General features: G+C 41.9%; 1 protein-coding gene across 5 annotated transcripts; it reads right to left on the reverse strand.

Annotated features, from left to right (window-relative positions):
* Positions 1-26,544, reverse strand: rab11fip5a (RAB11 family interacting protein 5a (class I)). 5 transcript variants are annotated; one of them, XM_046412341.1, is made up of 7 exons: positions 25,348-25,484; positions 22,235-25,180; positions 13,585-14,096; positions 11,265-11,862; positions 6,219-8,642; positions 4,346-4,502; positions 1-3,153 (listed from the first exon to the last, which is right to left on the reverse strand). In XM_046412341.1, the coding sequence occupies exons 3-7, from the start codon at positions 13,997-13,999 to the stop codon at positions 2,896-2,898; spliced, it is 3,852 nt and encodes a 1,283-aa protein (XP_046268297.1). In that variant the 5' UTR covers positions 14,000-14,096; positions 22,235-25,180; positions 25,348-25,484; the 3' UTR covers positions 1-2,895. The 5 variants fall into 5 exon arrangements, with proteins under 5 accessions (XP_046268297.1, XP_046268295.1, XP_046268296.1 ...); XM_046412339.1 differs by lacking the exon at positions 22,235-25,180 and having other exon boundaries at positions 25,348-26,544; XM_046412340.1 differs by lacking the exon at positions 22,235-25,180 and having other exon boundaries at positions 6,219-8,369; positions 25,348-26,543.
* Positions 26,545-27,658: the final 1,114 nt, after the last annotated feature.

Below are 27,658 nucleotides of genomic sequence, written 5' to 3' on the forward strand. Positions count from 1 at the left end.
TAGGGTGAGCAAGAAACACAAAATATTCTTTATTAAATATACAAAATTTGTGAAACAGAATTGCATCACGAATTGTAAACTTTCCAATCTTACATACTACCTTAATCACACTCCACCAGCTACACAATCAAGGACAAAATACAATCAGTTTAAACTTAAATTAAAAAAAACAAACAAAAAAAAAAAAACCTTGAAAATGGAAGACATGGAGGAGGACGTTTATTCTTGCGCTTCATAAGTGTCGAGTCACATTTAATGTCTCTACGGTCATCTATGCACTTGACATTGAGATCTCACGGCAAAACTGAGATGACGAGACAGTTTTTTTCTTGATGTTTTCATATGCTTCAAGCTCACTGGAAAATCATCGCTGTGGTGTCAAAGTAGGCCAAGTGCTTAAATCACAGAGCGATTCGAAAGTGCAGTACGGTGTAAAGTAGACCTAACTATACCGATATCTACAGACAGGTACAGTAGAGTTATGTTCTGACGATTAAGTAGTGCAAGAACATCCACAAATGCTTTTAAAAGTGGCATCATATCAGAATACTTCATGGTGTATCAATTACGTTTCAAGGCTTTTTTTGGCATTTCACAGGAATCACTGTTACTGCTCATTTTCTATTGGTATGCATACACTTATTGTTGTGCAGTGAGCTAAACAACATAACAAAGCATGAACAGAAGTTTAAAAAAAAACTTTCAGTGAACAAACGGCTTTTCTTTTCCAAAACCCGCTCCGAGCCCCGAAGAGTAAAATGAAGTGCTAGATTCTTTATGAACGTCGGAACAAAAAAGAAATAAAATAAAATAAGGCAGCATTTGGCATTTCAATACGGCATATATGCTGTAAAATGCGGTATATATCCCTTTGTAACACCTGAAAGCAGTAGCGATACGCGTGCTCGGGCTGAAGCAGATGTGACACGCAGACATCGGGGGTGGGAGACAAGTACCAGCATGTCGCAAGCATTTTCTCAACAGTGGAGTCGTGTTGATAACGCACACGTGGGAAGGCAGAAGCATGAGATCAGAGAAGCTGTGATGGCTGATTTTGATACTGAGTGATACTGTCTTCACCTGATAACACCGTGACCCATACAAGAATCAGTTAGCTTATTAGGCTGAGCATTATGGGTAATTTCAAGACATGCCCATTGAACAGAAACAAAGGAGAGGAAAACAGGTAGGAGCAAGCAAAAGATAAACAGCACTCCTCGTGCGTAGAAGAAAAAAACCATTCACTTGCTGGCTAAGAACACTTTTTGAACATTCATGAGCTACGATCAGTTCCCAGTAACGTGACAAGGCTGAACTCACACACCGCTCATTTGGTTTGTCATTTCAAAAACTGGTCGGAGCACTTGATGTTACCATCAGAACTGGGGAACTTCTGCAGAGTGTCAATCCAAAACAACATGTACATCATCTCACACAAGTCTTTATAGGCGTACGTTACTCCACATGACACACTGGTGGTTTTGCATGATTTCACCTCATCAAGTGAAGTCTACTTAAGCCAGGAGGTGATTAGCTTAGCTTAGCATTAAGACTGGGAAAAAGAAAACAGTTAACACGGCTCTGTCCAAAGTTAAAAAATATGCAAACTATGAAGCACTAACTTGTATTTTTATGGGGACTTTTTGGTGAACAGCTTCCTGGAGTTCTTGCACTTCAGGATGTTGCTGCATCCACCTTGCAACACTATTCCTTTAAGCATGAAATCACCTGCAGAAACTTGAAACATACTCAAGATCCACTTTAGTAAACGTTCTGTTGCCTTTATTTATAGTATCAAGTGTAATGCAGTAGTTTTGAGCTAGGCCTGTTCTGAAAACCAAAAATGGTATTACTTTAACACTACAAAATCCAAAGCCTGACTGTCCATTGCCGCTTTCAGAGACAACCATATTTACAGCTGTCTTTTTTTGGATTTTTGGGCAACATATTCAAGTTGAAACAATTAGTCAACTGTTATGACAATCTATTGTTTGCTTAAACCAGTTTCCAAAAGGCCAGACATTTGTCCATCAGTCCATTAATCAGGGAAAATAATTACCAGATTAACTGAAAATGAAAATAATCATTAGCTACACACCTGCAACACAGCTTGTAAGCACAATGCTTTCTGGCAACTCTGTTTTTTTGGACTGTTGTGACTGCTGTGCTGCCTACTTTTCACTGCAACTATGAACTGAAATCTTGTGCAGATTTCAGACTGATTTTCATGCTGCACTAAAATGAAATAAAACCAAAGGTTGCCTTGAGGTTATAAAATCAATTTAAACCTTATGGTACGATACAGAAAGGGACAATGGCAAAAATTGATTTTAAAGATATATAATTTATAGCTAAAATATGCAAAACCACCAGAGTGACGCTTAAAGTTGTTAGCTCTCCTCCCCCTACAGATCTGTGAAACCTTTGAAAAAGTACATATATTTTAATTTTAATTTAATAAACTGTCTGAGCAGTCGGTTGGATGTACTGTGTTAAGGACTGAAACTCTGCCATTTCTCTCTTTTGTGATAAGGTGATAGAAGTGAAGTGAAAATGAGGAATCCATGTTTCTACAATCAGGACCCCAAAATGGAAGCATCTGGCTTTTGAACCCGGTGGGCTCACTCCCCTGTGAACATAAAACTAACCGGCTGTGTGAACCTGAAAACAACCTGAGGACCCGCTACATTCTGGACCGGCCGAACCAAACCCCTTCAAATGAGGCCACGTTTCAGCACAGTAAAGCATGCCGTCTGGAAAACATCGCCTGGACATCTTTCAGTGCCTAGATATTTGTATCAAAAAGGACAGCATAGCAGTGAAAAGACTAAAGAGCTGTTGTGGAGGTTACAGTGAACAGATGGGGACTGAACTGGAAACCCTTTGCCCCCTTCGTCACTTTAACTTGGATCGCACTTGCAGGAGAGTGGGCTTCTGCTCCATGATGCGCACCAGCAGTGTGTCAATGTAGTCCTCCAGATCTCTGACCTGCGGCTTCAGCTTCTTCAGCTCCACCTCCCGCTTAGCCAGCAAACATTTCTGACGCTCAAACTCCTCCTTCTGCCTCTCCAGCTCTGCCTCCCGCTGCACCAGCAGGGCGACAAGTTCACTGTGGTTCAGGTGGTAGTACGAGCCCGCTCCTTCTGTCATGGACTGAAGAATGAGAGAGAGAGAGGGAGAGAGAGAGAGAGAGAGAGAGAGAGAGAGAGAGAGAGAGAGAGACAGGCGGCGAGAAAGAAAAAGAGTGACAAAGGTTAAAATGGTGATGTCTTTTCATTGAATTACTTCATGAATATACAAAGAGAACTGGAGATAAAGAAAACAGAGAACCGGAGTCTCAGCTGAGTGATGAGTTCAGTCAGAGGCTGAACTGAAACACACAGACACACACAGACAACCTCAGTTTCCCAGCACTCACTGGCTTACGGCTAATGTACAGTTAAATATTAGGCTGTCTGGGGCAAATAAACACTTGCACGTGTAATGACGTCAACATTCACTTTGCTCTCTGTGTCAACCAAGTGTAAACCTCACCCATCAATTTGTGGACTACCTCAAGTCTGGCACTATAGCTGTCACCATCTTGGTTTCTGGGAGCCAAAGATGACCATATCTGAATGATACAGTGGAGCTGGGGAGGATACACATTGCTACACCTCTGCCTTGATTAGATTTGATTAAGAATCCAAGAAATATTTCTGGTAGTAATGTAGCAACCACGCTATAGCGTCAATCACAAGGTAGCCACGCACTAAATCATATCCTGCTTTAGTGTTTCTTTCACACCAAATGAGACCATAATTTACCAAATGACATGGACAATGTGGTCTTGAAGAAGACTTGAAACTAGTGACTGAGACATAATATCATTAGGGAACTGTTTACAGAGGTAATAAATCAAGTATGAAGGAGGGTGATTTTACAGAGAATGTAAGTAAGTTAAGTAAAAAAAAATTATGTAATTTTACCTGAGATGAAGAATTTTATTCTTTCCTCTTGTTTTCTAAGTCACCTGCTAGGTTTGCCTTTTTGTTTTCGATTCCTGAAAACTTCATAATCTTTACATGACTTCACTAATAAAGCAATTTGAGAAATATCTGTTACCTTTACTGCTGTGTAAGTGAGATCTCATCATTATTATTGTTGTGCAGGAGTTGTGAAAGTAGAGAAAATTAAAAATGTATCCTAACTTCAGAAGTGTTCACAGATGTATTTGCAGGTTTAAAACCCAATTCCTGACCACTGAACCAATAAAAAAACGACAACAACAAAACAAATACTTGCTGTTGTTTGCCTCTGAAGTATTGCAGTACTTTCATATCATTATTGTAACATCATACGATACCTTCTTCCTGTCCGTCTCCTGCTCGCTGAGCTGGCTGCTCCTCCCCGGGTGGATGGTGGACTTGAGCTTCTCCAGTCCGGTGGCCAGCACTGACCGGCCCTCAGTCCGCTTCTCCTCAGCCAGCATGGCAGTGGTCAGGGGCTTCACTGGGTGGGGGCTGGACGGGATAACATGAGCAGCACAAACATACGTCAAACGACAACACCTCTGTGGTTTTTCAGCTTAATACAGAAGACTTTCATGTGATGGAAGGACTCCATCTGGCTGCCATACTGGGGGTCCATCGCTCACTCAAAGCCACAGCCTAAAAAGCTGGTTACCTTCCAGCTTCTACCATACAGACATATCAGTCTGTCAGAAATTATTTCATTTTTGTATGATTCATTTCAGTAAGAGGACTTGGATTTATGTCTGTTTTTCCTTTCTCTGTTTTTGTTCTAAAAGTACCAAAGGGGAAGTCAGGGGATGGTTTGCGCAATGTGTGATTTTCAGAGTAAAATCCTTTATATAATCCTTAATATGATTAAACATTGTTGTGGTTGTGGGTGGGATGAAATCAAGGGATGAAGAAACATATGTTTCTGCTACGCAAAATTATGTTAACCTATGTTAACCTTTTCTGACTTTTCTCAAATGCTTTGTTTTTGTTTGGGGTTTTTTCGCTCACTTCATCAGGCCTAAAGATCCATCAAAGGAAACAGTGTGTGATGGAGCAGAGTGAGTCATGATGTTCACACTGAAGCCGCATCTTGTAGTGAGGGGGCACAGGTAAACATTATTTTACAGGAGTTACACGCTAAAAACATTAGCTGAAATGGGCTTTTATTCTGAAAATCACTCACATCACAACTGTAGTTTTGTTGAGGAAACTGATTTGAAGACAGAAAAAATAGCATTAAAAAATTCTCGTTTCAACAAATTGTTTTGTTTCTTACACAAGTGACTAGCTCTTTGTTTTAATTAAATCAATTTGCTCGCTGAGCCAATTGGCTGACAAACCAGAAATGAGTTCTTTAAGGAAAACTTGAAAGGTTTGCTCATGCTACAACTCAACAATAGCACAGGAAAGACAGTTTCCTGTGTCAGTGACCTACATTTACAAGGAAATATATCCTTTCAGTCCACTCACTCACTGCAGAGACTTGCCACAATCTCTGTCATATACAGCTTTCTTTAGGCCAGCACTTGAACTGGACCTCCAGGATGACACCAGACATGGATGCTGAAGATGAACCTCTGAAAAGTCTTAATTTTCGTGATCAAGAGAAAAGAAGGTTAGACTTTTAGAAGAAATTAATTGAGTTAACTGCATGCGCAATCAAACATGTAGAAATGTGTTAAATGTATTATTTACCCCGAGGTGTGAAGCAAATGCTATCAGTGACAACTTTTTTCTCATATAAAGCCTGGTTTCTGGTTGAGATTTTGGCAAATGAGTGTAGTTGTGTGAGAACACTAGCTCGGAAGGGGGTGGTGTGTGTGTGTGTTTGTGGTGGGAGGAGGGGGTGTGTGGTAGGATTCAGGGCAAAATAATAACTGCTAATTGGCCTGAGGCTCTGTTTCCTCTCCTGTTACCACAGAGCCAGGACACACACAATACACCTGCACAGGAGTCCTGTTAACACTAGTATGTGTGTATGTGTGTGTGTGTGTGTGTGTGTGTGTGTGTGTGTGTGTGTGTGTAACAAAGTGATGAAAAAGAGAAGGTCACACCACAAAGGAGAAATCCCTTGAGAGTCGGTGGCACAGAAGAAGAAAAGCAGGCGGAAGCAGAGCGGCAGACTGAAGAGACGACAGGATAGAAATTTTTGGAAGTGGGAAAAAGTGTTTCCTCTCCACCTTCTCACCGACCACTGAGCATGTGCAACCTCACCTGTTCTGCTGATTGGCTGCCTGCTGCTGCCGGGTCTCCTGAGGCACTGGTTTTGGCGCCGCAGCTTGTGCCACGCTGGGTGGTGACCTCGCCATAGCATTGGCAAGGGGAGAGAGGGAACAGAGCGCTATAGGGGAGCTACTACTGTCAAGAGTTAGAGAAGGAGCAGAGGAGGTCAGGGAGGGGAGGTCAGGGCCAGGCTGAGCCAAAGAAGACTCCTTCTGTATAGCACCAGGATCGCTCCCAAAGGAGGGCAGGAGGAGCTCGTTAAAGGCAGGCGTCAGTGTGCCCTCCGACTGGGAGCGGTGTAGCGTTTGTGACTGAGGGAATTTCAAGAACATGTCGTCTAAGAAGACATGCTGATTTTCCACATCTCCCTCGGTGAGCCCCCTTGGATTAGAGTTCACGAAAGTATCTGTCGATGCCGCAAGGAGGACTTCCAAACCAAAGTCATCCTCTGTCATGACTCTTGGCTCAGCAGCTGTAATGTTGTCCTCAGCTCTACAGAGAGGTAATTCACTTTGGTCAGTTTGTTTGGTTTCTTCACTGGATGGTTTGCATGCATGGGTGGAATCTTCTTGGCCCAAAGCAGAGCCAGCGGTGCTCTGAATCTCGCTTAGCTCACCACAGAGTGTTGAATTCGCAGAGTGCAGCGTCTCGTTTGGTTCCGAGCATTTGGAGGATGGGTGAGACTCACAGGTTTGGTAACCCTGCGAGTCAGTGCTCACATAAAGGCTGGTGCTCTGATCGAATACCTGAGGGTGCAACAGTGTGTTGTCAAAGCCTTGGCTGGGACTGATGTGACTGGTGTTAAGAAAATCACCAACAAGCCCGAATGATATTGGAGATCTCCAACTTGCATCCTGCTCTCCTATGGTAGTTCTCTCAATAAGCAAGTCCGACAAACTCTGCCTCATGTTAGGGGAGGAGGTTATGATGGGTAATGATGGGTGAATGGAGCAGAGTTCATCATCTGGAGTCGCTGTAGCCGTTGCATGTGTAGTGTTACTTACAGATTCAGAGGAAACGTTTAACACTTTAGAAAAATCCTCATTGGATTTTGTCTGTAGATCTGAGAGTTGTGGTGCCCGAGTCTCTTGTGCAGTGATCACAGGGTGCTGATGTGTGAGCACTGGGGACTGCAGTGCCAATGACCCCTCCAAAACATTTATATCTATCTTTTCATCACCTTCCCTGTGCTGAATAACAGTGTGCTGGTCTAGATCAACTACAGACAGATCATTTGATCCGACAGTAATGTCATCTTCAGACTCTGAGGGCTTTAAGCTTTTCACCACAGCCAACTCAGAGGATTTCTCAAAGCTGAGGATGTTGCTTTCAAAGTTCTGTGCCTCAGCTTCTTCGGAGGAGGATGCAGAGAATTTATCTGAATACGAAGAGACACAGGAGAGGAAATCCTCTTCTGCTGAACTCCCGAGACCTGAAGAACCAGGATCTGGGGAGCTGCTGTTGAGCTTCACAGCCGAAGTGTGATGGGGGGCTTGAGGCATATTAGTGTCAGTTAAATCATTTTTGTAAGTAGTACTGTTAGCTTGGTTAGTTTCAATGGAAGCAGCCAGGTCTGATGAGTTATCGGGTGTATTTAAAGTTATGCTATCACTCTCAAAACTTGTGTGCTCTGGGATTGGCTCAAGAAATTGTGTAAATGTGTCACAGTGATACATGTTAGCACCAGTCACCTGGCTGTTGGGTTTATGCAATTCAAATCCTAATAGTGTGCAAGGTTGAAGATGTGGTGAGTCATTCATTTTTGTGTTTTGATCAGCATCCGTTAGGGGTAGAAATGCCTTTTTATTATTGCAGTGTTCCAGTGGATGGTCACTGGGTGTGTTTTGCTGTGTTTTGCAATCTGTGGTCAGATCCTCAGGAGACTGCAGCCTGCCAGCTGCAAACGCTTCAAAGGATTCATCCCACTCTGCTTCCTGTTCCAGCCCCCCAGCAGATGTAAAAGGATTGGATGGCCTCTTGCTCGAAGGTGTCCCCCCTTCCGTGGCAGTCGGAGGAAGAGCTCGTTTCTCAACTTTGGCATCTATACCAGCGATGGAGTACTGTGTGGTTGGGTTGTCGTGAGTCAAAGTCAGGTTAGTATTACACGCCGGGGGAAAGAGATGAGCTATCGGGGGCCGGGAACTGGAGAGATAGGGCAGAGGAGGCAGCGAAGGTTTTAGGGGCTGAGCAGCTAGCATGTCTTCATAGAAAGGGTTGTGTTGGAGGAGAGAGAAGAAAGGGTTGCCGGGGGATAAGAGAGGTGGTGTGCTCTGTGAGTGGCAGAAGGGGTTAGTGTGATGCAGTGGGGAAACCAGAGAAGCAGGATCTACAGAGGGACCCGAGGAGTGGTGACTAGGTGGGAGGGGTGGGTGGTGAGGGTGAGGACTGGGCTCTAGTTTAGGGGGCACCACCAGGCTGTGAAAGGAAGGGCACACAGTCCTCTTGATTAGTGAGGATTGTTCAGACAGCTGAACTGCAGACCTGCACTAGGTTTTCTGTCTCAAAGCACATCTTAATCATGCATTCTTACAGACTGGCTTTTGTACAACCTGTTTTTTTTCGAAATGTACTGTTGCCTTAAACTCTGCTTTACTTCAGACACGGCAGTTTTGTTGCTTAGCTGTTGTAACAGATGTTTTCCTCATTGTTGCTTCACTGCCTGGAAAAACCTTTAAACCTGCAGTAACTGAATTTTCTGGCAACTTGGGGGCAGCGCAACAAGCTGGAAACACAGCAGTGACATTTTATAACCTTTGATAACGAACATGATAGCAAAGGGATCCCAGTTTACTCAACCAGCAGACATATATAAAGATGGCCGACGTGTCTCCACTTTCTCACGATACAAAGGTGAAACCAAAATATCCCAGCTACTAGTGCTGCCATCTTGTTCTGGTGACATTATTTGAGTCTGTGCAGTAATGATGGGGCGGTGGAGCAGTATCAAGTTCTCACCCAATCAAGAGCAGCGCTCAGCTGTCTATCACGACATTTCACACATTTTTATAGTGTCAAAAGAATAAATAAAACCAAACTTCCATCTGCTCACATGGAGGGCCGAGGGGTTTGTGACCAATACTGCAGCCAGCCACCAGGGGGGCATCCAGATGCTTTGGCTTCACTTTTGAGAAAATGTCATGTCATCCATCTTTATATATTGTCAATGGTCTGAGCTTTGTTGCTTTAGCTGCCAGTCACTACCTCAGTCTGTATTTGGTGTGAAACAGGTAGTGTCCAGGGGGTTTTGGAGAAAACAGCTGACTGTTGTTGATGAGAGTCAGCCTTGATGAGAGAAATGACACTGAACCAAAGCAGTAAAGCTGCAAGCAGGAAAACCAAAACAATTAGCTAAATGACAGTAACATGCATTCATCACTAGTAGCGACCCCTTTCACTTGTAATCCACCATGCCCATTGACAATATAAACATTGAGAATATGAAACATTCATTAGTGCAGCTTTAAAGTCCCTATGGATAGAACTGCTTTGATTTTGGCAGACTGCAAGTACGCTGCTACCACCAGACACGCAACTGAAACTTACCAAGAAGAATGGGCTGAAATCGATACCACAACTGTGGTAATTTTTTTTTCAACAAACTAAATTTTGCAGGAAGAATAACTGGAAAAATCTTCTAATCCTGTGAAAATCTACCCGTGGAGGCTTTAACTGCAACTGCTATGCAAATAGCATCAATCAAAAATTGAATAGAAATCATTGAAATCAATCATACGTGTTTTCGAATCTTTAAAAACATCCATCTCTGTGGCTCTTCTGTGTTTTCATTGGCACATGATGGAAAGTTGATGCAGCTGGGTGTAGTGATTACTTTGTGCTACTGGTGCCAACTTGGCGCTTTTCCACATGGATGTAAGAGCATGTGGGTGCGTAGCCTGTGAAAATGTATAGTTACAGAGCTGGCAGAAAGGTACTGAGCGTACTATGGTCCAGAATAGCTGACCTCGCGTGAATCAGCAGGTGCTTAACAGGCCAATATTTTGTTTACGCTCAGTATACAGGAATATTACAATTTGTAGCTTGTTTTTAAGGTTCCTTCTAGACCTGAATTAAAGGCTAATGTTATGTCAATTCAAACTGTGGAAGCAGTGCATTCCTTACAGCAGTGGGCAGTACCAAAGAAAGTACAGAACAGCAGGTAGCTCACCCTCAAAATAAATTACCCACTTAAGAATGCGCTTGTGTTAGAAGTGGAAATGAAATTAGATAGGGGTTTTCTTCCCTCCGTTATCTCTGCCCCCACACACGCACACACACACACACACAAATTACAAATGCATATACAAAACCGATGCCCACACACACACACACACAAACCCACACAACCCTACATATACACAAAACCTGTCGGGGAGCAGGGAAACTCCGGCTCACATCAGTGATGATTCTCACTGAACCATATTACAGCGTGCACAAGGCTTCAGCTTGATAAAGGTAATTTCACAAGAGCAGCTCCCTCCTCCATCTGCATTGCAGATACCTGCTGTAACCAGAGACTGAGACCAGGAGCTGAGGACGGACGTGTACAGAGCTGGAAGCAAATCCTGGCAGCCATGCTGGTACACAGGAAGTGAAAAGTAAACAACTACTCTAATAGCTATTGAACGTAATGCTACTTCTCTGAGTGTGGATTTTTAAGTTTAACCCTACATTTGAAGCGTTTACTCCAGACAAGGCTTCTGTGAGTTCTATCTGAAGAAAACAGGTACACAAAAGATATGCATTACTTTACTTCCAAACAGTTACGGATTATTGAACAAATGAATTAGCAGTATGGTAAAATATTAACCTTTAAAGGAATGTTGCAACATTTTGGGGAATAGGCCTGTTTTTTGTTAGTAAAATGAGAAAATCTATTCTACCTGGAGGGGATTAGCAATAAGGTGAGCAGTTTTTTTGGCCCTCTTCATTCTATCCATATTCATGCTAAAATGATAATTCGTCATCTGTTTGTTGTTGTGACAAATGAACCTGTCAGTGTGTGATTAGTCATCTCTGTGATCACAGCGAGTGTCTCACCTGGGTTTGCTGTGCGAGTCCTTAGATCCGAACCATCCCTTGTGTTTCTCCTCAGTGGCAGCTGGGGCTTGTTCAGACTCATCCTTGGACTGACTCTGCCCTTTCCCCGCTGACTCACTCCTGCCATAAGAGAACAAGTTCCTCTTTTGCTTTTTCCCCTGGCTTTCCGACTCCACTGCAGAGGAGGCAGCTTTGGGAAGAGCGGGCTGTCCCAACCGCACTACTTCTTCTTCGTCTGCACCCAGCATGGGGCCGCTTTGCTGCAGGGCCGCCGCTATGGCTGCCTTCTCCTCCTCGCCGGGCTTGTCGAAAGACCAGCGACGCCCATCTCCTACAGGGCCTTTAGGGAGGTCTGTGGAAGCCCGCAGGCTGAGGTTCTGTAGAGACATTGAGAGAGGCAAAGACTTCTGCAACAGTCCCAGGCCTAAAGAATTTGGAGGTTTTCCTGAGCCCGGGTCCAGGTGCTGGACTTTGTAAGCATGGCTTCCATTAACGCACACAGTGGGCTGAGGCACTGCGATGGTGATCTCTCCGGCCTCATCACCAAACTCACATTTGAGAGAGGACGACGACTTAGGCGACAAGTTTGCCGTGTGCTCTGCAAAAACGAGGCAAGAGGAGGAGACGAGAAGAGGTGGAGAGGAGGGACACAAAAAGGAAAAATGAGAAAAGATGGACACAGGAAATCAATGACTTTAGTGAATAAAATCTACAGGCAGCTTTTACCTCAGAATTTAGATAGTGTGAACTGTTGCTCTGAGCTTCAGAATGCAACTTCAGAGTGCAAGCAGGTGCTAAACAATGTAGATGGCACTCAGAGGAGCGCAAGCCTCCATAAAGTCTATACAGCTGTCAAAATATAGCAGTTCCACTTGTGGGATTTTCACTTGAAGTTAATTAATTCTTCACAGGCACATTATCAACTTGCTTCACAACAAGAGACGTTCACATTTCATGACTTTACATTAACCCTTTTGGTATTTAGCTGATTACACAACACTGTGGCGTTAGAGCAGAATGATTTAGTGTTTTCACTATACTAATGTTATGATATTAAAAATTCCATGATGAAAAGTGGAACTTGTGCAAACTGATAAATACATTTTGGGAAGAAATCTGGAGAGCCACAAAATCTCCATGTGAATATTTTGTCACAACATGATTATATGGATAATTAACACTAATACCAGACTGTCTCTAAGCCCTGCGTGATGTTAAGACTATACAGGTTTGGAAATAGGGGCTCCATTATTTTTTTCTTTGTTTGTTTTTATTGAGCTAGTGGTCTCTTCTTCTGCGAAGGGTTCATTATAATGTCTCATCAAATGAGGGGGATCCTCATTTGAGCCTTTAAGGAAGGGTTCAACATTTTGCAAAATAAACCGCTTTTTTGCAAAACTTAGAGGACATAGCTACTGTTCTTATATCTGTATGTTAGACGATGGCAGCAGACGATTAGTTTAGCTTAGCATTAAGGCTGGAAAAGAAAAAACTATGAAGAGTTTTTATTTTTTTTTATATATCTATTTTATACTGAAAACATCTTAAGCATGTACAAACTGAAAAGTTTCAGCTTGACAATCATCCATCCATCCATTTCATCTGTAATGGAGCTTCCTTTTTAGGCCTGATAGCAGCTTCATAAACAAGAAGAAAAACAAAACCTCTCAAAGCCCTTCTGCAAGTCAGAGGTGTCAGCTGGTGTGCAAGACATTTGAGGAAGTGGTTTGTTTTGGATTATTCCACACATTTCACATTAATCACCATGATGATTACACTATCCTGCAAGTTATGCAATAAAAATTTATAGTGGTGGTACCAGAGCTGAAACTATTAATCAATCAAGAGAGAAATAGTCAACAATTACTTTGAAAGTGGATTACATTTTTCAAGCAAAAATAAATAAATAAAAAGCCTAAAGATCCTCTGATCCAGGCTTTCCTCACATCAGACCATTTGCACCTTTTTCTTACCACAATTCATAAACTGGATATCTTAAAGACAACTTTTAAAACAAGACATCTTAAGATGTCACTTTGAACATTTTAAAAACTCAGAACTGACTAATTAATCAAAAGATTATAGTCAGATTCATCAACAATAAAAGCAATTGTTGGATGCAATCCTGGTTTAGTTGATAGGTTTTTTTTGTTGTTGTAAATCATAGCAGGATTGTCCCACAAGGTGGAAACCTGAACCTATCCATGATGATTAGAAAGAAAAGGATGACTGTGAAACTGAAAATGATCTAAATATGAATTCTAACAGTTAGATGTTCTTCCCTAAATCATGAGACGGCGTCTTCACTGGTCTTTCTCACCTGGGCTGTTATCAACTGTCAGGTTGCTGCTGTTACTGGGGGAGTTGGAGAGGTCAGAGACCACCACGCTGATGCCAGCCGTGGGACTGAGACTCCCACCCCGAGATGAAGACTCGCTGCTCTCTGAGCCGAGTGATGTGCTGGAACGAGTGTCCGATGACTTCCTCAGCTTCCCTCTCAGGAAAAAGGTCCTCATCTTGCTGCGCCGGACCTCGCCCCCCTCGTCATCCTCGTAATCCTCCTCCCCGCCTCCATCACTCGGCAGGCGATGTCGCATCCGACAAACGGATCCGTAACCACCTGGTAGGACGGCTGATGAGGAGTCCTCATCACTGGATCTCCTCTTGGCCCTCATGCGCTCTTTCAGTTTGCTGAAGGTGGAGGAGGTCTTGTCCTTCATGACGAGGTCGTACATGCTGGCCGTCAAGTTGTTCCAGGTGAACTGGACGGTGACTTGAATGTCTCCTCGTTCCTTCTCCTTCTTCCCTGTCTTCGAGTTGAGCCTGTACCACCTACAGCACAGAAAAAGCCATTCAAATGAGATTTAAAGACACACTGCGTATGTCATTTAGCAGTGAAACAATTAGTTAGTTTGTCATTTATCAAGCAAAAATGCAGAACAATTGTCGGCTCCACTTTCTCAAACACGACGATTTGTTACTTTTCTGTTTTACAGCATTATATATCTTGTCTTTGTCTAATGTCTTCGTGTTATGAACTGTTAGATCAGTGTGTCAATGCCAAGTAACACAGGGGCAATCAAAAGAAATATTAAATGGGAATATATTTAACTCCATTGTGATTTAAAAAATGATAATAAAGAAAACACATAATAAATAATTAAATATAACCGAACAGATGTCAAAGTAAGATTTTGGAAACATGGCAGTATGCTCAGTTGAGTTGGAGAGTGGAAAAAAATATTAAATCCAAATCACACGCACACATAAAAGAATTTATTACAAGGTGTACTAACAAATTACCACCTTAACACTTGTCTGAGTCACTAATCAGTTCAGCACTGAGTGAAATAATGTGAACGACTGTACTGGTATTACAAATGGGGTTAATCTGTCCTCACACATGGTAAGAGTGTGTATCCCACTAATGCCACAAGGCCAAGACAATACCTATACCTTGGGCAGGCCTCTTGTTTTTGGTAAGAAAGAACAATGAAGTAAAATGAGTGTCCTACATAAATACAACAAGCAATGACTGAAAAACAAACTGTAAATTCCTTCACTGGACGAGAACAGAGGAGCAGTTCTTAGAAATGCTGCCTACCCTTGGGTGTAACAGCGCCAACAAGTTCGCCACACCATGACTCATGGGAAAGTCTCATCTGGTCTGCTGTGATCGATTTTTAAAAAAAGTATGACTAAGAAAAAATCCCCCAGGTAACACATGTTTCTGACACTTGGTGCTGCCAAAGGTAAGTTATCAGCACAGGGAGGAAGACTGAATACCAAGAGCTGCTTTTATTTTTTCACTTCCTGTGCTGCTGAGCTATTTTCACCACACACCTCTACCGCAGTGGCTTTCTCTGTTGTTCATTGTATTACTGAAAAACTATTTAGGAAACACATTAAAAGTCATAGAAAAAGACCAAAGGCAAAACACCAAATTCATGCTATATTAGATCCCACTAAAATCTGATAAATGTGCAAATGCAGGCATGTTTGCCAGACCCAAATAGTCGAAATAGAGTTAAAATGAAAACTTTAAACAAATGAACAAAATTAACTGCAGTTACATGTAGATAACTCTGTAATCATTTTATGTGACTGTGACAGTCTAAAAAGAAGAATTTCTAGCATAATGAATTCAGTCAGATTCACAAATATAAAACAGGATGTCAGACTGGAATAAGGGGTTGATAAAATAACCCAAATGCTGCTTCTTGAACAACTAAAATGTCCCTGGTCTGTTGAGTCAACAAGAAAATCTAAATGTCATGCTCTGGAAAGTCAAATGTGCAGCCAAACAAAGTTGCAAGAATGGAGGTTTAGACATCAAAAGTGAAATATGAAAGAAAAGCGAGACTACAGCAAACCCACTGATGTGTGATCTGAAGGAGGAACCTTTACTGTTATCTTAGAAACCAGACATACCAAACACACATTATGACAATGCAAAAACTCAGTGAGGCACAAAACTTGGCAGTCAGTTCCATTATCATAGTGTAGCAGCTTGTGAGAACAGTATTTGGACAGTCATGGGAGAATGTCACACAAAAGCAAAAAAGTATTTAAATCCTTGTACCTTTGAAGGTTTGAAATCAATCCACCAATCCCAATGATTCACTGGCAGAGAAATATTAGCTTTCAGCTGAAAAACACAGAAAGTAGTATGCCCAGAATTAACCTGCCTGTTAACAGCTATTCGTATTTAACATCTGTGTTAGCAAGCTATGCAACATTACCCAGTCCTTCTTTTGGTTACAAATGTATGTAAATCAGCACCAATCTGCTGTTAGCATTAGTTATACTGACGTTAGCGGGTAGCCTGTTAGCTAGCAAGTGAAAAACTTATGCATTGATTTGAACTGCCAAAATTTTCAACAATGTGGGAAAACATGTTTTCATAAATGTAAAAAAAGATCCACATACAATAATAAAACTGATTTCAAAAGTATGAACTATGCATTAGACCAATAATGTCGAACAACAACTTTTTCAGCTTGCTCAGTCATTATTGTTATAATATTAAGTTTAGAACAATAAGATGACAGGATCATCTAAATAAAATGTATGATAATAGCGATTTTCTGCTAAGCCCTACATTAGTTAGCATTAGCATGTTATGATACATAGCCTACAGTTTGCATCAAATGTTTGGCTTGACAATACATGCTAACATTCCAGCATGGTAACACGTTACTGTTAGCATGCTGCTAACATCATAATGTTAGCATGCTAAACTTGAAAAACTGTTGATGGTCCTGGATGAAAATTCAGAAGTCAGCCAAAGTATTTAAGATGTATCCTGTGGGGATAACCTTCTAAATTTTATCATTCAAAATGTCAAGGCTGCTAGCATGACTAAAAACACTGGCCTAGTACAAATTTAAAATGAACGAAAGAAGTATAACAAAAATTACTGAAACACTAAATATTTTAAACTAATTGTGGTCTGGCTGTCAGATATTTAATAAAAGGCCTTACAATAATCTAAACCCAGTGCCCTTATTTCCAGGTCATGTTCAGTTCCAACATGAAGCTCTTTGATTACAGGAAAGTTCCCTGCTCCAGCAAAACACTGGTGTAATTGTAGGCTGGAGAAAGCAAAAAAAAAAACAAACCCACAAGGCTTGTTATGTATTCATCATCATCCTGCCACTGACCTCAAGTTCAGCCCTGAAAAACGTGGTAACACCCAAGAAGAATGCCAGTCACAACAATTACCTAACAGAAAAACTCCTTCCAGTACAACTCTAAGAATCACAAATAACAAGCAGAAGAGAGAGGAATGCTGCTGCTTTTTATAGCACCACGAGAACAACAAACATCACATCTCACATAAACAGAAAACAGTGGAAACCTGCCATATGAAGCAGACACAGGAAATGTAAGATGTTTTCGTTAAATAATCCAATTATCATCCACAGACATTAAAAAGATGTAGGTACAAGTGACACTCCCTTCAGAGGGTATAGAAGGTATTTACTTTGCATTTCTTTCAATCAAATTCTGTTATCAGATTATCAGACAACATATAAACAAAGAAAATTCCTGAGCTCTGAACCTGCCTGTCTGCTTTTATATATATGGAGGCCTCAACAAAACACAAAAATTTTTGAGTAGGCTCTTGCTCATGTGTCTAAAACTGTATAACAGTGCTGTTACGTCAAATGCCTGTTAGGTGTGGACTCAAGTTTCACATCGATCCTCCAACAATAGTATCGGTCCTCCAGATTGGACAGCCAACTCCCTGTAGCCAAGGTGGGGTTCACATTCCAAACGCAGGACCAGGGAGCTATGAGGGTTTTATTTTGCAAATCTACAACTACTACTACCGTAATCAACCATCAGCCATGCAAGGATTGTGATTTATTCATGGACAAAGTTGCCCTCCTAGCCACTGCTTTTTATGTTTGGGGTAGATCGTGGAGCAAAAACTTGTAAATTTGTGACTTATTTACATTTATGTGAGAAGATTTTGGTATTTAGTTGACTTGGGCAGACTGAATTACAATACAACAGTAAAATACCTTCTGCTGACCACAAACATGTTAAAAGCTATTTTAGTGACATACAAATCATCTTGTGTTTTTGAACACAATGCAAAAAAGCTAATGGTCTATTTATGTGGATGCACCTGCACTGGTTCACCATGTGACTTACGAAAAAGCCCTGACAACAACAAATCTACACATAAGTAAAAGGACATGAGATTTAAATACAGAAACTGCAACACAGACAAAAAGAGCAGCCTACATTTTGAAGCCCACATCCTCAGGCAGGGCACACTCTGTTCCTGAAGAGGACTCATTTTCCCAAAAGCATCAACCCACACAGACGCCTGTGTAGTTCAGTAAGGCCACTGTGCTGATGTTATGAAGAATTTTTGGTTACAGTCTTCATAACTAAATGTTCTGCATTTTTTTTGGAATCCGTGGGAGTCTACACAAATTTCATTTTTTATAACAGTCTCATTCCTGAGCTGCAGAGCATAACTGCATATCTGCTTCCCCATCTTGCAAAAACAGGAAATCACAACACTCCACCCCATCCCAGCATGACACCATCTCCTCATCTTCCTCTCTCTAATCCACTGAGGAGTAGATAGGAAATTTTCTCTTGCAGGAGCTACCATCTTATTCCAGGCCTCAGCTTACATTGTCTTCCATGGAACAAGTCAATTCCGAGAAACCACCCTTCACGGCAGGACAGGGCTGAAATTACAAGACAAGTAGGCTATCAACCTATTTTATCCCACATGCACTCAGTCTCAGTGGGGCACTGTGAGCCTCGGTGGTATCAGAGCCAGACAGAAGAGACTCTGAAATAAAACTGATGCCAAGGGCACAGGATCTGTGTCAACTGTGGAACTTAGCATATTGGTATTTAAGGTCGTATTGCTCAGAGGAACCTCTTGTTGTGAGGCTCAAAGTTGTTGTTTCAGAGAACAATCTCTCACCAACAGCGTTTGCTGCAAATAGGGTTGGCAAACTGACAATTTTAAAATGTGTCTGATCTTGAAGGGGTCCACAATCCATTCTTCTTCTTCGCAGAGATCATGGGATTTAATGTCCTCTTATTTCTGTTTTTTAACTTCACATTGACTAGCAGTTTTGTGCTACATGAACAAACCAACAGAATGAGGTACCCAACTACACAGCTATGCTGATTAAAGGAATTATTTCACGTGGCTGTTCCTCGGGTGATGTATTGTAAATAATGCGACTAGAGTTGTAGCTATCAGCATGAGGAGCCTGTGAACTCTTTAAGTCAATGTTGTGTTTTAATTATGCCAGTGGAGAAATTCATAGGCTATTTCAAGTCTAGAGTCTACAGGGCATTTCAAAATTACAAAAAACCCCACCAAAATTTAGATTGTGATTCAGTAGACTGTGACATTATTTGTTTGACCGAATTTCCCACCCCAAAAGTAGCAGGCAGGCCGCGAGACTCGGACCACATTCCACATCTGGATGCGATGAGCTCTTACCTCACCACCAGCTTCCCTACATACTTCAACACAACTGAGTATTGTATTCTCAAACCGTAACTCTTGACGGTCCACATTAGGAATGTGATAGAAAAACAAGAAAATGGTTTGAAAAGCAAGCAGATGATTTCTTGAGCTTACCAAATAATTATGTCACAGAGACATGAACAGACCAAGCTTGTTAGCCGGGATCATAAAACAAATTCAGTCTCAAGAAAGCACCACATGAAAAATAAATACTTGCATACATGAAAATCAAAATATTAAGTAACAGTGAAAATGAGCCAGTAAGCAAAAGTAGATCACAGCATGCAAACAAGAGGAGTCCCATCTGCCTGCTTACAAAGGCTGCAGCAAATAATACAACTTTCAAATAAGTTCTACCACAGTGTGCTGTTAGGTCATCTTGTGTGAAGTTTAAGGACAATTCCTGCATTACAAGGGATTCCAGATAACGTGGAGTTCAGATGCTACCTTCTAACTATATGTGAGACTGTATGCACTGTGGGTTGGCTCTACGTGAGCAGACATTACTCCTTTGAATAATGTGTACGGTCTTTAGGCGATTTATGTCCAACAACCAATGCTAAATCTCTTAAATAACAACTAACAGTTTAAGGAAATATTTATGATGTTTGAAGTGAGAGCTTCAATGGAGGCCTTGAGCTATTGGGCTGCTAGTGGCATTTTTCTTAATGTACAACTTCACCCTCTCAACACAATTCAAGACACTTAATCTTGATGCCGATATTGAATGGAGACTGGTCAATTCATCACTGATACTTAACTAGCAAACAAGCTGGCATTTTATAAACTCAAACGTCCTTACTTTCTCTAACACTATCAAGATGAATTTGCCCATTTAATCAAGTCCAGTGGTTAAAAACAGCACAGCTTCATATATAAGATTTTTGAAGAAGAGATTTCTTCTGTGACTGATGGATTCACCACTGAGATTTTTTTATACCCTTGAGCATGACTTACGTAGTTATCACTCATTTATTTTATGCTTTAAAAGCAAAGACAACAAGAAAATGGCGGTTTGAGATTATGATTCATTTTAGAAATAAAATTAGCATTAAAAATTGAGGCATTAAGGAGTTGAAGTGTCAAAAACTAATCCTATAAGGTACATAATTTTAAGTGGGTTTGGAATTAACTAAAGAAAGATGAATCGTTATTTTGCAGCATTAACAGTCAGATAAAATGTTTATTTTATTAGCTAAAACTCATTGTCCTGCACACACTTTGGCAGGTTTGCTTACATTAGCATGCTGCCAAATTACCTCGCAAAGAGTGCTGTGTGAAACGAGTACCAACAGGAACTAAAGAGAAGACCATTTAGGCTGCTGCGTCACAATGACCTAGATCTGGAAACAACTCTGCCTCTTCTCGCTCTTCTCTGCTAATAACATTGATAAAATGTACTTTATATTTCATGCATCCTCTTGTCTGTACCTCCATGATGATGATGCCAGACAGGCTCACAGGAGGATGTGTGATGCAGCTACACAGAAATATGAATAAAATGCAGGTTGCTGCCTATAGGATGTTTTTCAAGTTAATCTGATAAATCACCACACAAATGTTTTCTACTAGCTGAGGCACATTTATCGAGGATGACTTGTCACACTGTTATGTAACTGTAATGTCCATTAGATGACAGTAAACTCTCTCTCTCGGCAGCAGAGGATTTTTCTGGATGTTCATCACACACACACTCACATATAAAGACTTTCTGCTTCACTCAGCAGATGGATGTTCAGTTCTCAGGCCTATGCTAACACTCAGGTCTGAAACAGCATCAGAGCTTTGCCTTCTGCAGATACAAAACATGACAGGGTGTGAAACTGAGACTGCAGTAGATTGGAAAGAAGTGGTTGGAAAGCGGCAAATTATTTCACATCTAAATCACATGTCAGCGCAGCATGATGTGATGAAAAATATCTGGTGTGCAGAAAAGTAGAGTTGAAATTTTAAATTCCCCTCTTGGGAAGAAACATGATTATTAGGGGAAAGTGTGTCTGACAAGCTCAATGTTCTGCAAAAGCATCACAAATTAGATTTTTGCTAATATTGCAGGCTACATGCTAGATGTTGCCCATAGGGTGTTGATCGGGCAGTGTTTTTGTGACTTCCTCCTGACAGACCCTGCAGGGGAATTCACCCAACGCCCACCTTTCCAAGAATCTGCTCAACGCCTACAGCTCAACATGCAAGTACATCACAGCCACTGCATACTCCCATGCTGCCCATTGGAGGCCAGCTGTTCTGCCTGTTCTGGTTATTGAGCTGCTCTCGTTACCAGACTAAACTGTACTCTAATATATACTTAAAACATTGGTTATTTAGCTTTTCTCTCTGTTCTAGTAACAAAAAGGTAGCTAGAGAGAATCCAGAAAACTGGTTGGTGTTTAATACTGGATTTTGTGCCTCACTGTAGGACTGTAACTTGTTTAGTAGGTAAAATGTCAGTTATTTTAACTTTTTTGAAAGCTAAAATAGTAAATTTACAGCCAGCGACCATCTTTCTTGTGAGTTGAAATGGCAACTGATACTAGCATTTTTCATTAGCTGTAGCTAGCTAGCTATTTAAGCTAATGGTATTTCAAGCTCACTTGTTTTGAAAGAAATTTTTGTTAAAGCGGTCTTAAATATGCCACATAGATACACAAGTGCATACACAATATCTTGCTAAAAACTGAGGCTAACCTAAAATGTCCAGTGCAAAAAAAAAATAGTAACATGGAAACAGTGGGTAACAGTATTGTTTTTGTATGGCAGCACATCACTAATTAGCTTGAACGAAACAGGTAAGAATAAAGAAAGACCTGACTTTTATTATGTTCTAACATAACCCTGTTAGCTTCCAGGTTGTGTATTTTCAAAGAGTATGCTTTCACTTTTATCACCTTCAGGATGAGGACTAAAAGCGCATGGCAGAAGTAAAGCTATCACAGGTAACAATGCTAGGGTCTACCTGTCTCCACTTGTTTCTTCATCACCTGGTCATCCCAGAATAACCTCTCCAACATAACTCCTCCTAAAATTAAACTTCATCCTTCACTTCCACTGACTGTGACTGGAACACAATGATTCAGAAGCACACTCTATGGAAACTGGTGAAACCTAGAGGGAATAAAACAAGTCAGAGGTTCAGGAGAAGAGAGCCATTTTGACCTGCTGTATCTCCATTTGCTGTAATGTACGACCACGAGCATTACATCACTGTGAAGCCCTCACCTGCTCTAAAGGGCTTCATAAATATTACAAACTGTAATGTGAAGGAGTCTTGGCACATTCCTCAGTCCTCCGCAATACTAAACATGAAACTGAAATCACTGGAACAAAGGTGCATTTTTTATGTTTTGAAATAAAATATCATGTGGCCATCAGTCCATAACATGACTTTTGCTGTTGGTTTGTTTGTGTTGAGCTGAACTGGTTTTAAAAGTGTCTTCCATCTCACCCGAGCAGTTTACTTATCGCAAGTATTTATTCTAGACCGCTAGACTTGACCGCCGCCATTGATCACCATGCAAATAAAGCTCACCTTTAAAAAAAAAAGACAACTTTGAATGAACCCATGATTACTCTATCATGAGAACCTGAAGATAGCACCACTTTGCTTTTAAGGGTGTTCCCTCGGAACAGCACAGAAATTACAAACTATCCTGAGGGGAAAACATACATGTGTACAGTAACACTGCAAAACTGTGCAGTCATGTGCTGTTGTGAGTCAGTCTACATCTAACCATGTAAAGAGATAAGTCAATCATGATAAATCAGTCCTTAATATATTTCCAGTTCCAGTTACTGTCAAATATTTCTTGATATAAATCAGAATTTTGTTAATTTTACATTTGATTTAGGCAAAGTTCACGGACAGCTGTTTGTACACCGTGCTAGTAATGGTACACAAACTCAGGTGTCAAAGCCTTAACAAGTTCAGCTTAGTGACAACAATGCAATAAGAGCATTCTTAAGTTTATACAGTGTTGAACTTGAAGGGGAACTGAAGCAATTTTACACATCAAAGTCTGTTTACAGTCGTCAGGTGAACTAATGCATATGCTTGAAAAAGTTGTTTAAAGCCTCTTGTGGCTCCCGAAGCAACTGTCTTAACTCTAATAAACTGCCTCAAGTGATGTCACCTCAGTCAGCTTTGGTTGGTCCAAGGCCTCAGGAAGTGCGCTGGGCTTCAAAGCCGATTTGACACTGTGGCTAAACCGTGTAATACAACAGAACACGATGCATGAAGGCCCAAAAACACTTTTTCATCGCAAGTCCCACAAAATGACTCATTTCACTGTCAGAATTTGATCGATTTGATCCAATAACATTTGGAAAGTCTGGAACAGCCACACAGGTAAATCATTTTATCCCCATTCAAGTTAGAGGGAGGCTAAACAGGAAGTTAGCAGCTCAACTGGCAGAAGTCTCAAGAGGCTCTACAGACCCTTTTGCGCATTGGCTATGCAGAATGTGTATCTGTGCAACTTTATACCCAGGAGGCCTAACATTTTTTGGCGTGCAGGAGCCTTCATCTTTAATATTTTATGCTGTATCGTATAGCACAATAACAACCATTTCCGCTAAAACTTGTCTCATGTTTTGATAGATGTTTTGGGGGAGTTTCTCATACGGCTGACACACGCCAGCAGTGTTGACTGAGGGATGTGCTGCTATTGACCAGCCCAGATTTAGTGAATACCACACAGAGACATTGAATGTACCAAGACACCAAACTGCTGACATTTCAAAATCACAGGCTGACTTTAACCTTCAAGCGACCAGCTCCAACACGGTCAACAGGAGGAGTACTGGTTCCCCTTTCGTCTCATATTCACACGTCTGTCTGAGGAAAAGCAGCATCAGGTCGGCTGGTAATCATTTTAATCACACTGCCATCAAAGAAACTAAAGAGGAACATTTGTGTTCATCATTGGCTCAGTCGACAGGGTGTCAGATGGGAGGGGGACATCCTAAATCATAACGGACTGGTGTTAAGTAAAAGGAAAATCCAAAGACAAATCCTTTTTTCAGGTCACCACAAGTAACTAAGCTATGTCATGTCATTATGGTTTGGTGGCAGGTATAGGTTTGGTAGCACCATATACAATAAAACTGAGAAATCAGACATGGAAGAAGCAGGAAGTCCAGTTTCTCCACTGACAGCATGGCCTCAGTTGATTATAAAGCATCACTGTCAAAGGAAATGTTAACAGTGCTCCTCATTTCCGTGCTAACGCTATCTATCAAACCAAAAGCTGAATTCAGCAAGTTCAGGCGTTTTCTCCCGGAGTGTTAATGGGGAGTGTAGGACATTGGACTCATATAAAACATGAAGGTTAAGAGAAAGTTGTTCCACCATGACATGTCCTTCACAACTAAACAACTCCGTCAAGATGACATATTGATTATAAATAAGATTTATCTGAGGGCGTGAATTTACTCGAAGATTTGTCCAATGTTTACACTGTTTAATTTATGCAACCTCCAACTATGCCTCACTTCTTTACATCCATGCCTGCGCTCCACTGGGTGGGCTTTTGTAAAACAACATGTTATGCTAAAAATACCTTGGAGCTTTCAGATCATGACTCTGTTAGATAATCCCTTGAAACTGGGACAGGCATTAATCCCCCTAGCTCTACGTCATGCCTCAGCTATTGGGAAACAACATGTCAGAGCCCATCAAAAGAAGACAAACATGCACCTAATGTGGACACTGTGAAGTTTCTAGAAGGTCTGGTTTTGGGGAAGCCTTCAGCCTCAGTGAGGTGTGAAGGGGTCAGATGTGCTCAGAGTTAGTTTGGTGTCTGTGGGAGGAGGGAGGGTGTGTCTGCAGGGCCCTGATGCAGCACCAGAGACTTGACAGCTGTGTTTATATCTGAGTACAAACTGTGCAGCAGGACAAAGAGGACTGAAAAGAAAAGAAACACCCTGATGAGTTCAATGACCATGGGAAAACAGATAAAGTGATGGCAGATTAAGCATAAGCACGCAGCTTTCGGTCGCATAGTCCCCTCATCTGCATGCTGAGACAGACAAACACACACACCTATGACATGTAGAGACAGTTGAACTTACTCGTTTTTCACGCATCTACTCTCATGAAAGACCTTATCAAGCGGGATCACCGCCTGTCCGAGGAACACGTCCAGCCCCATGAGCGCCCGGTGCATCACGGTGAGGACTAGCTCTTTGCTCCCGGCCGAGGAGCTGCTCCGTCCGCCGCTCTCCAACACGCCGGGCTGCAGCTCGAAGGTGCACTCCTCCCTCCACTCCGGCTCAGTGGTCTTCTCCGCCACGCCGGTCGAGTATTTCTCCTTCCCCAGCTGGATGATGGTGTACACGTCGCTGGTGCCGTGCTTGCCCTTGCCCCGTAAGCCTCTGCCTCTCAGCACCGTCACCTGGACGTGTGTCGGTATCCATTTCTGGTCCTCCTCTACGGTTAGCGAGGACATGTCCCTCACCAGACAGACAGACGGACCGACCGACCTGCCGCGCACACCGTGACGAGGCGAGGCAACCGGGGAAAGGTGTTGTTGGTGTCCGCCGCTTCCTCCCTGCTGTGGGTGTGGACAGTCACATCAGCTCCGGGGTCGGCGGGCGGTGCCGCATTATGGCCGTCTGTCGTCTCTGCTAAGTTTCCGCGGTTGCCGGTTGTTTTGAGCCCTGGTTGCTCCCGTGTTTCGCAGCAGTGTGCTCTGCCGCAGCAGCAGCGTCCGTCCCTGCCTCTCTCGTCCTGCCGTGCGGGCCTCTCTGCGGGCAGCGACGTCACGCCTCTATCCTCCTTCTTCTGCAGGACGAGGAAGTTGAGCTCCGACACAACATGTGCACACACTACAACATAAGCCTGTGCTGGGGGCTGTGATGACTCTTCACGGTACGAAGACCCTGGTGGAGGCCCCTGTGCTGCAGGAAACGAGATACTTTTGAAAACTACGTGAAAGCCAAACGAGGCTGCTTTCCATGTAAACACATGAACACGTGTAAATTCAAATAACAACACACGACACTTAAAAAGTTATTCAGCATCTGATGGAGAGGCTGCAAAGTAGTTATTTATTCTTTACTATTTAACAGTTATTTCTAAAAATGCTTATTACAGTTCCCTGTAGCTCAAGGGCAGAAAGGGCAGTAATTATAATTACCACCGTATTCAAATATGCCCACAATGCCCCCCAATACACTGACATTAAAGTAAAAATTTAAAATAGTGCAGGACAATCTTAAATAGTCATGAGCAAATGCAATCTCCGTGTGGTTTGTCCTAGTGGTGTTCCTGTACCCTGCTGCTCTACTCCTGTGGGTACAAAGTAAGACAACGTACTGTCGCTGTATATTTACTGTAAAACGTACCAAAAAGTGGAAGACGGAGTGTTATATCACTGTTGTTATGAAAATGATAACACCCCTGCCATGTTGACAGCCTTGGTTTCAGTCCCAAAGATATTCATTGGTATTTCTGCTTGAAAATAAAAACCTAAATGATCATATGATTATCAAAATAGCTGTAGATTAATAATGGATTAATTATATAATTGCTATAATTTACAAGACAGCGCATGAATTTAGATATGCTTACATGTTTTCATAAAACTAGAGTAAACTACATTTTTGTTTTGTAAGGAAATGGTCCAAATCGTGGCGGTTTCATCTCTGAAAACAACTCCAACTCAAAGTCCAGAGCTGTCAGTCACATCTCATCTTTATCAGTCGATGGAGTTTACTCAGTTGCCCTTGAAATGGATCTGTTCAATATGCACACTCAGTTGTGATTTCATCCAGCGCTTTTGGACTTCTCCTTAGAGTGAAGCATGAATGTTCATTTTTGACCATGCAGCCACAACTGAAGGTCCACCTACCAGATTTTAGTTCATATTACTAGGATCACTTGCTCTGTTCAGAGTGTACTGACATTTAAACTACGATCCAACACTCCTGTTCCTGTTCTGTGGAGGTTCAGTGTAATAACTGGCAGCCATTTTTGAAGTCTTGTTTTGGCTTGGCTGAGTTTAGTCTTCCCTGTCTGAGAGCAAAGACAGTCTGCACATGATGATCAGCTAGCAAGTACACATAGAGCTTTGCTTAAAGGCTCTTTGGCAAGGGAGGCACCAGCCATTGAGACTGTAGTCCTCATCAGCACTGTGCAGGATTTCCCAAATCAAAGCACCAAAGGTCATGACATTAAGTGAACCACACTTGAGATTCGGTGTTACCCCGCTGATATTTTTGGTGCATCCTGTTAGTGTTTTGATATGATGGTTTCCAAAATGTGAAAGCAAGCAAGATGAGAGAAGAGTTTTGCATATTGCAGGGTTTCTCCAAAAAGTCCCTCCGGTGTGGAGTTAAGTCAGCTTTGCCGTACTCAAGCATATGAGCAGAAACTGACTTC

Source organism: Scatophagus argus, chromosome 15, assembly GCF_020382885.2.
Source record: "Scatophagus argus isolate fScaArg1 chromosome 15, fScaArg1.pri, whole genome shotgun sequence".
Classification (NCBI taxonomy): Eukaryota; Metazoa; Chordata; class Actinopteri; family Scatophagidae; genus Scatophagus; species Scatophagus argus.

Excerpts from the sequence above, each read along its gene's own strand:
- rab11fip5a (XM_046412339.1), bottom strand. The coding sequence starts at position 25,724 with ATGTCCTCGCTAACCGTAGAGGAGGACCAGAAATGGATACCGACACAC. Across the intron at positions 11,863-13,584 it reads GACAGTTGATAACAGCCCAG|AGCACACGGCAAACTTGTCG; the intron begins GTGAGAAAGACC and ends TCGTTTTTGCAG. Across the intron at positions 4,503-6,218 it reads GCAGCCAATCAGCAGAACAG|CCCCCACCCAGTGAAGCCCC; the intron begins GTGAGGTTGCAC and ends TATCCCGTCCAG.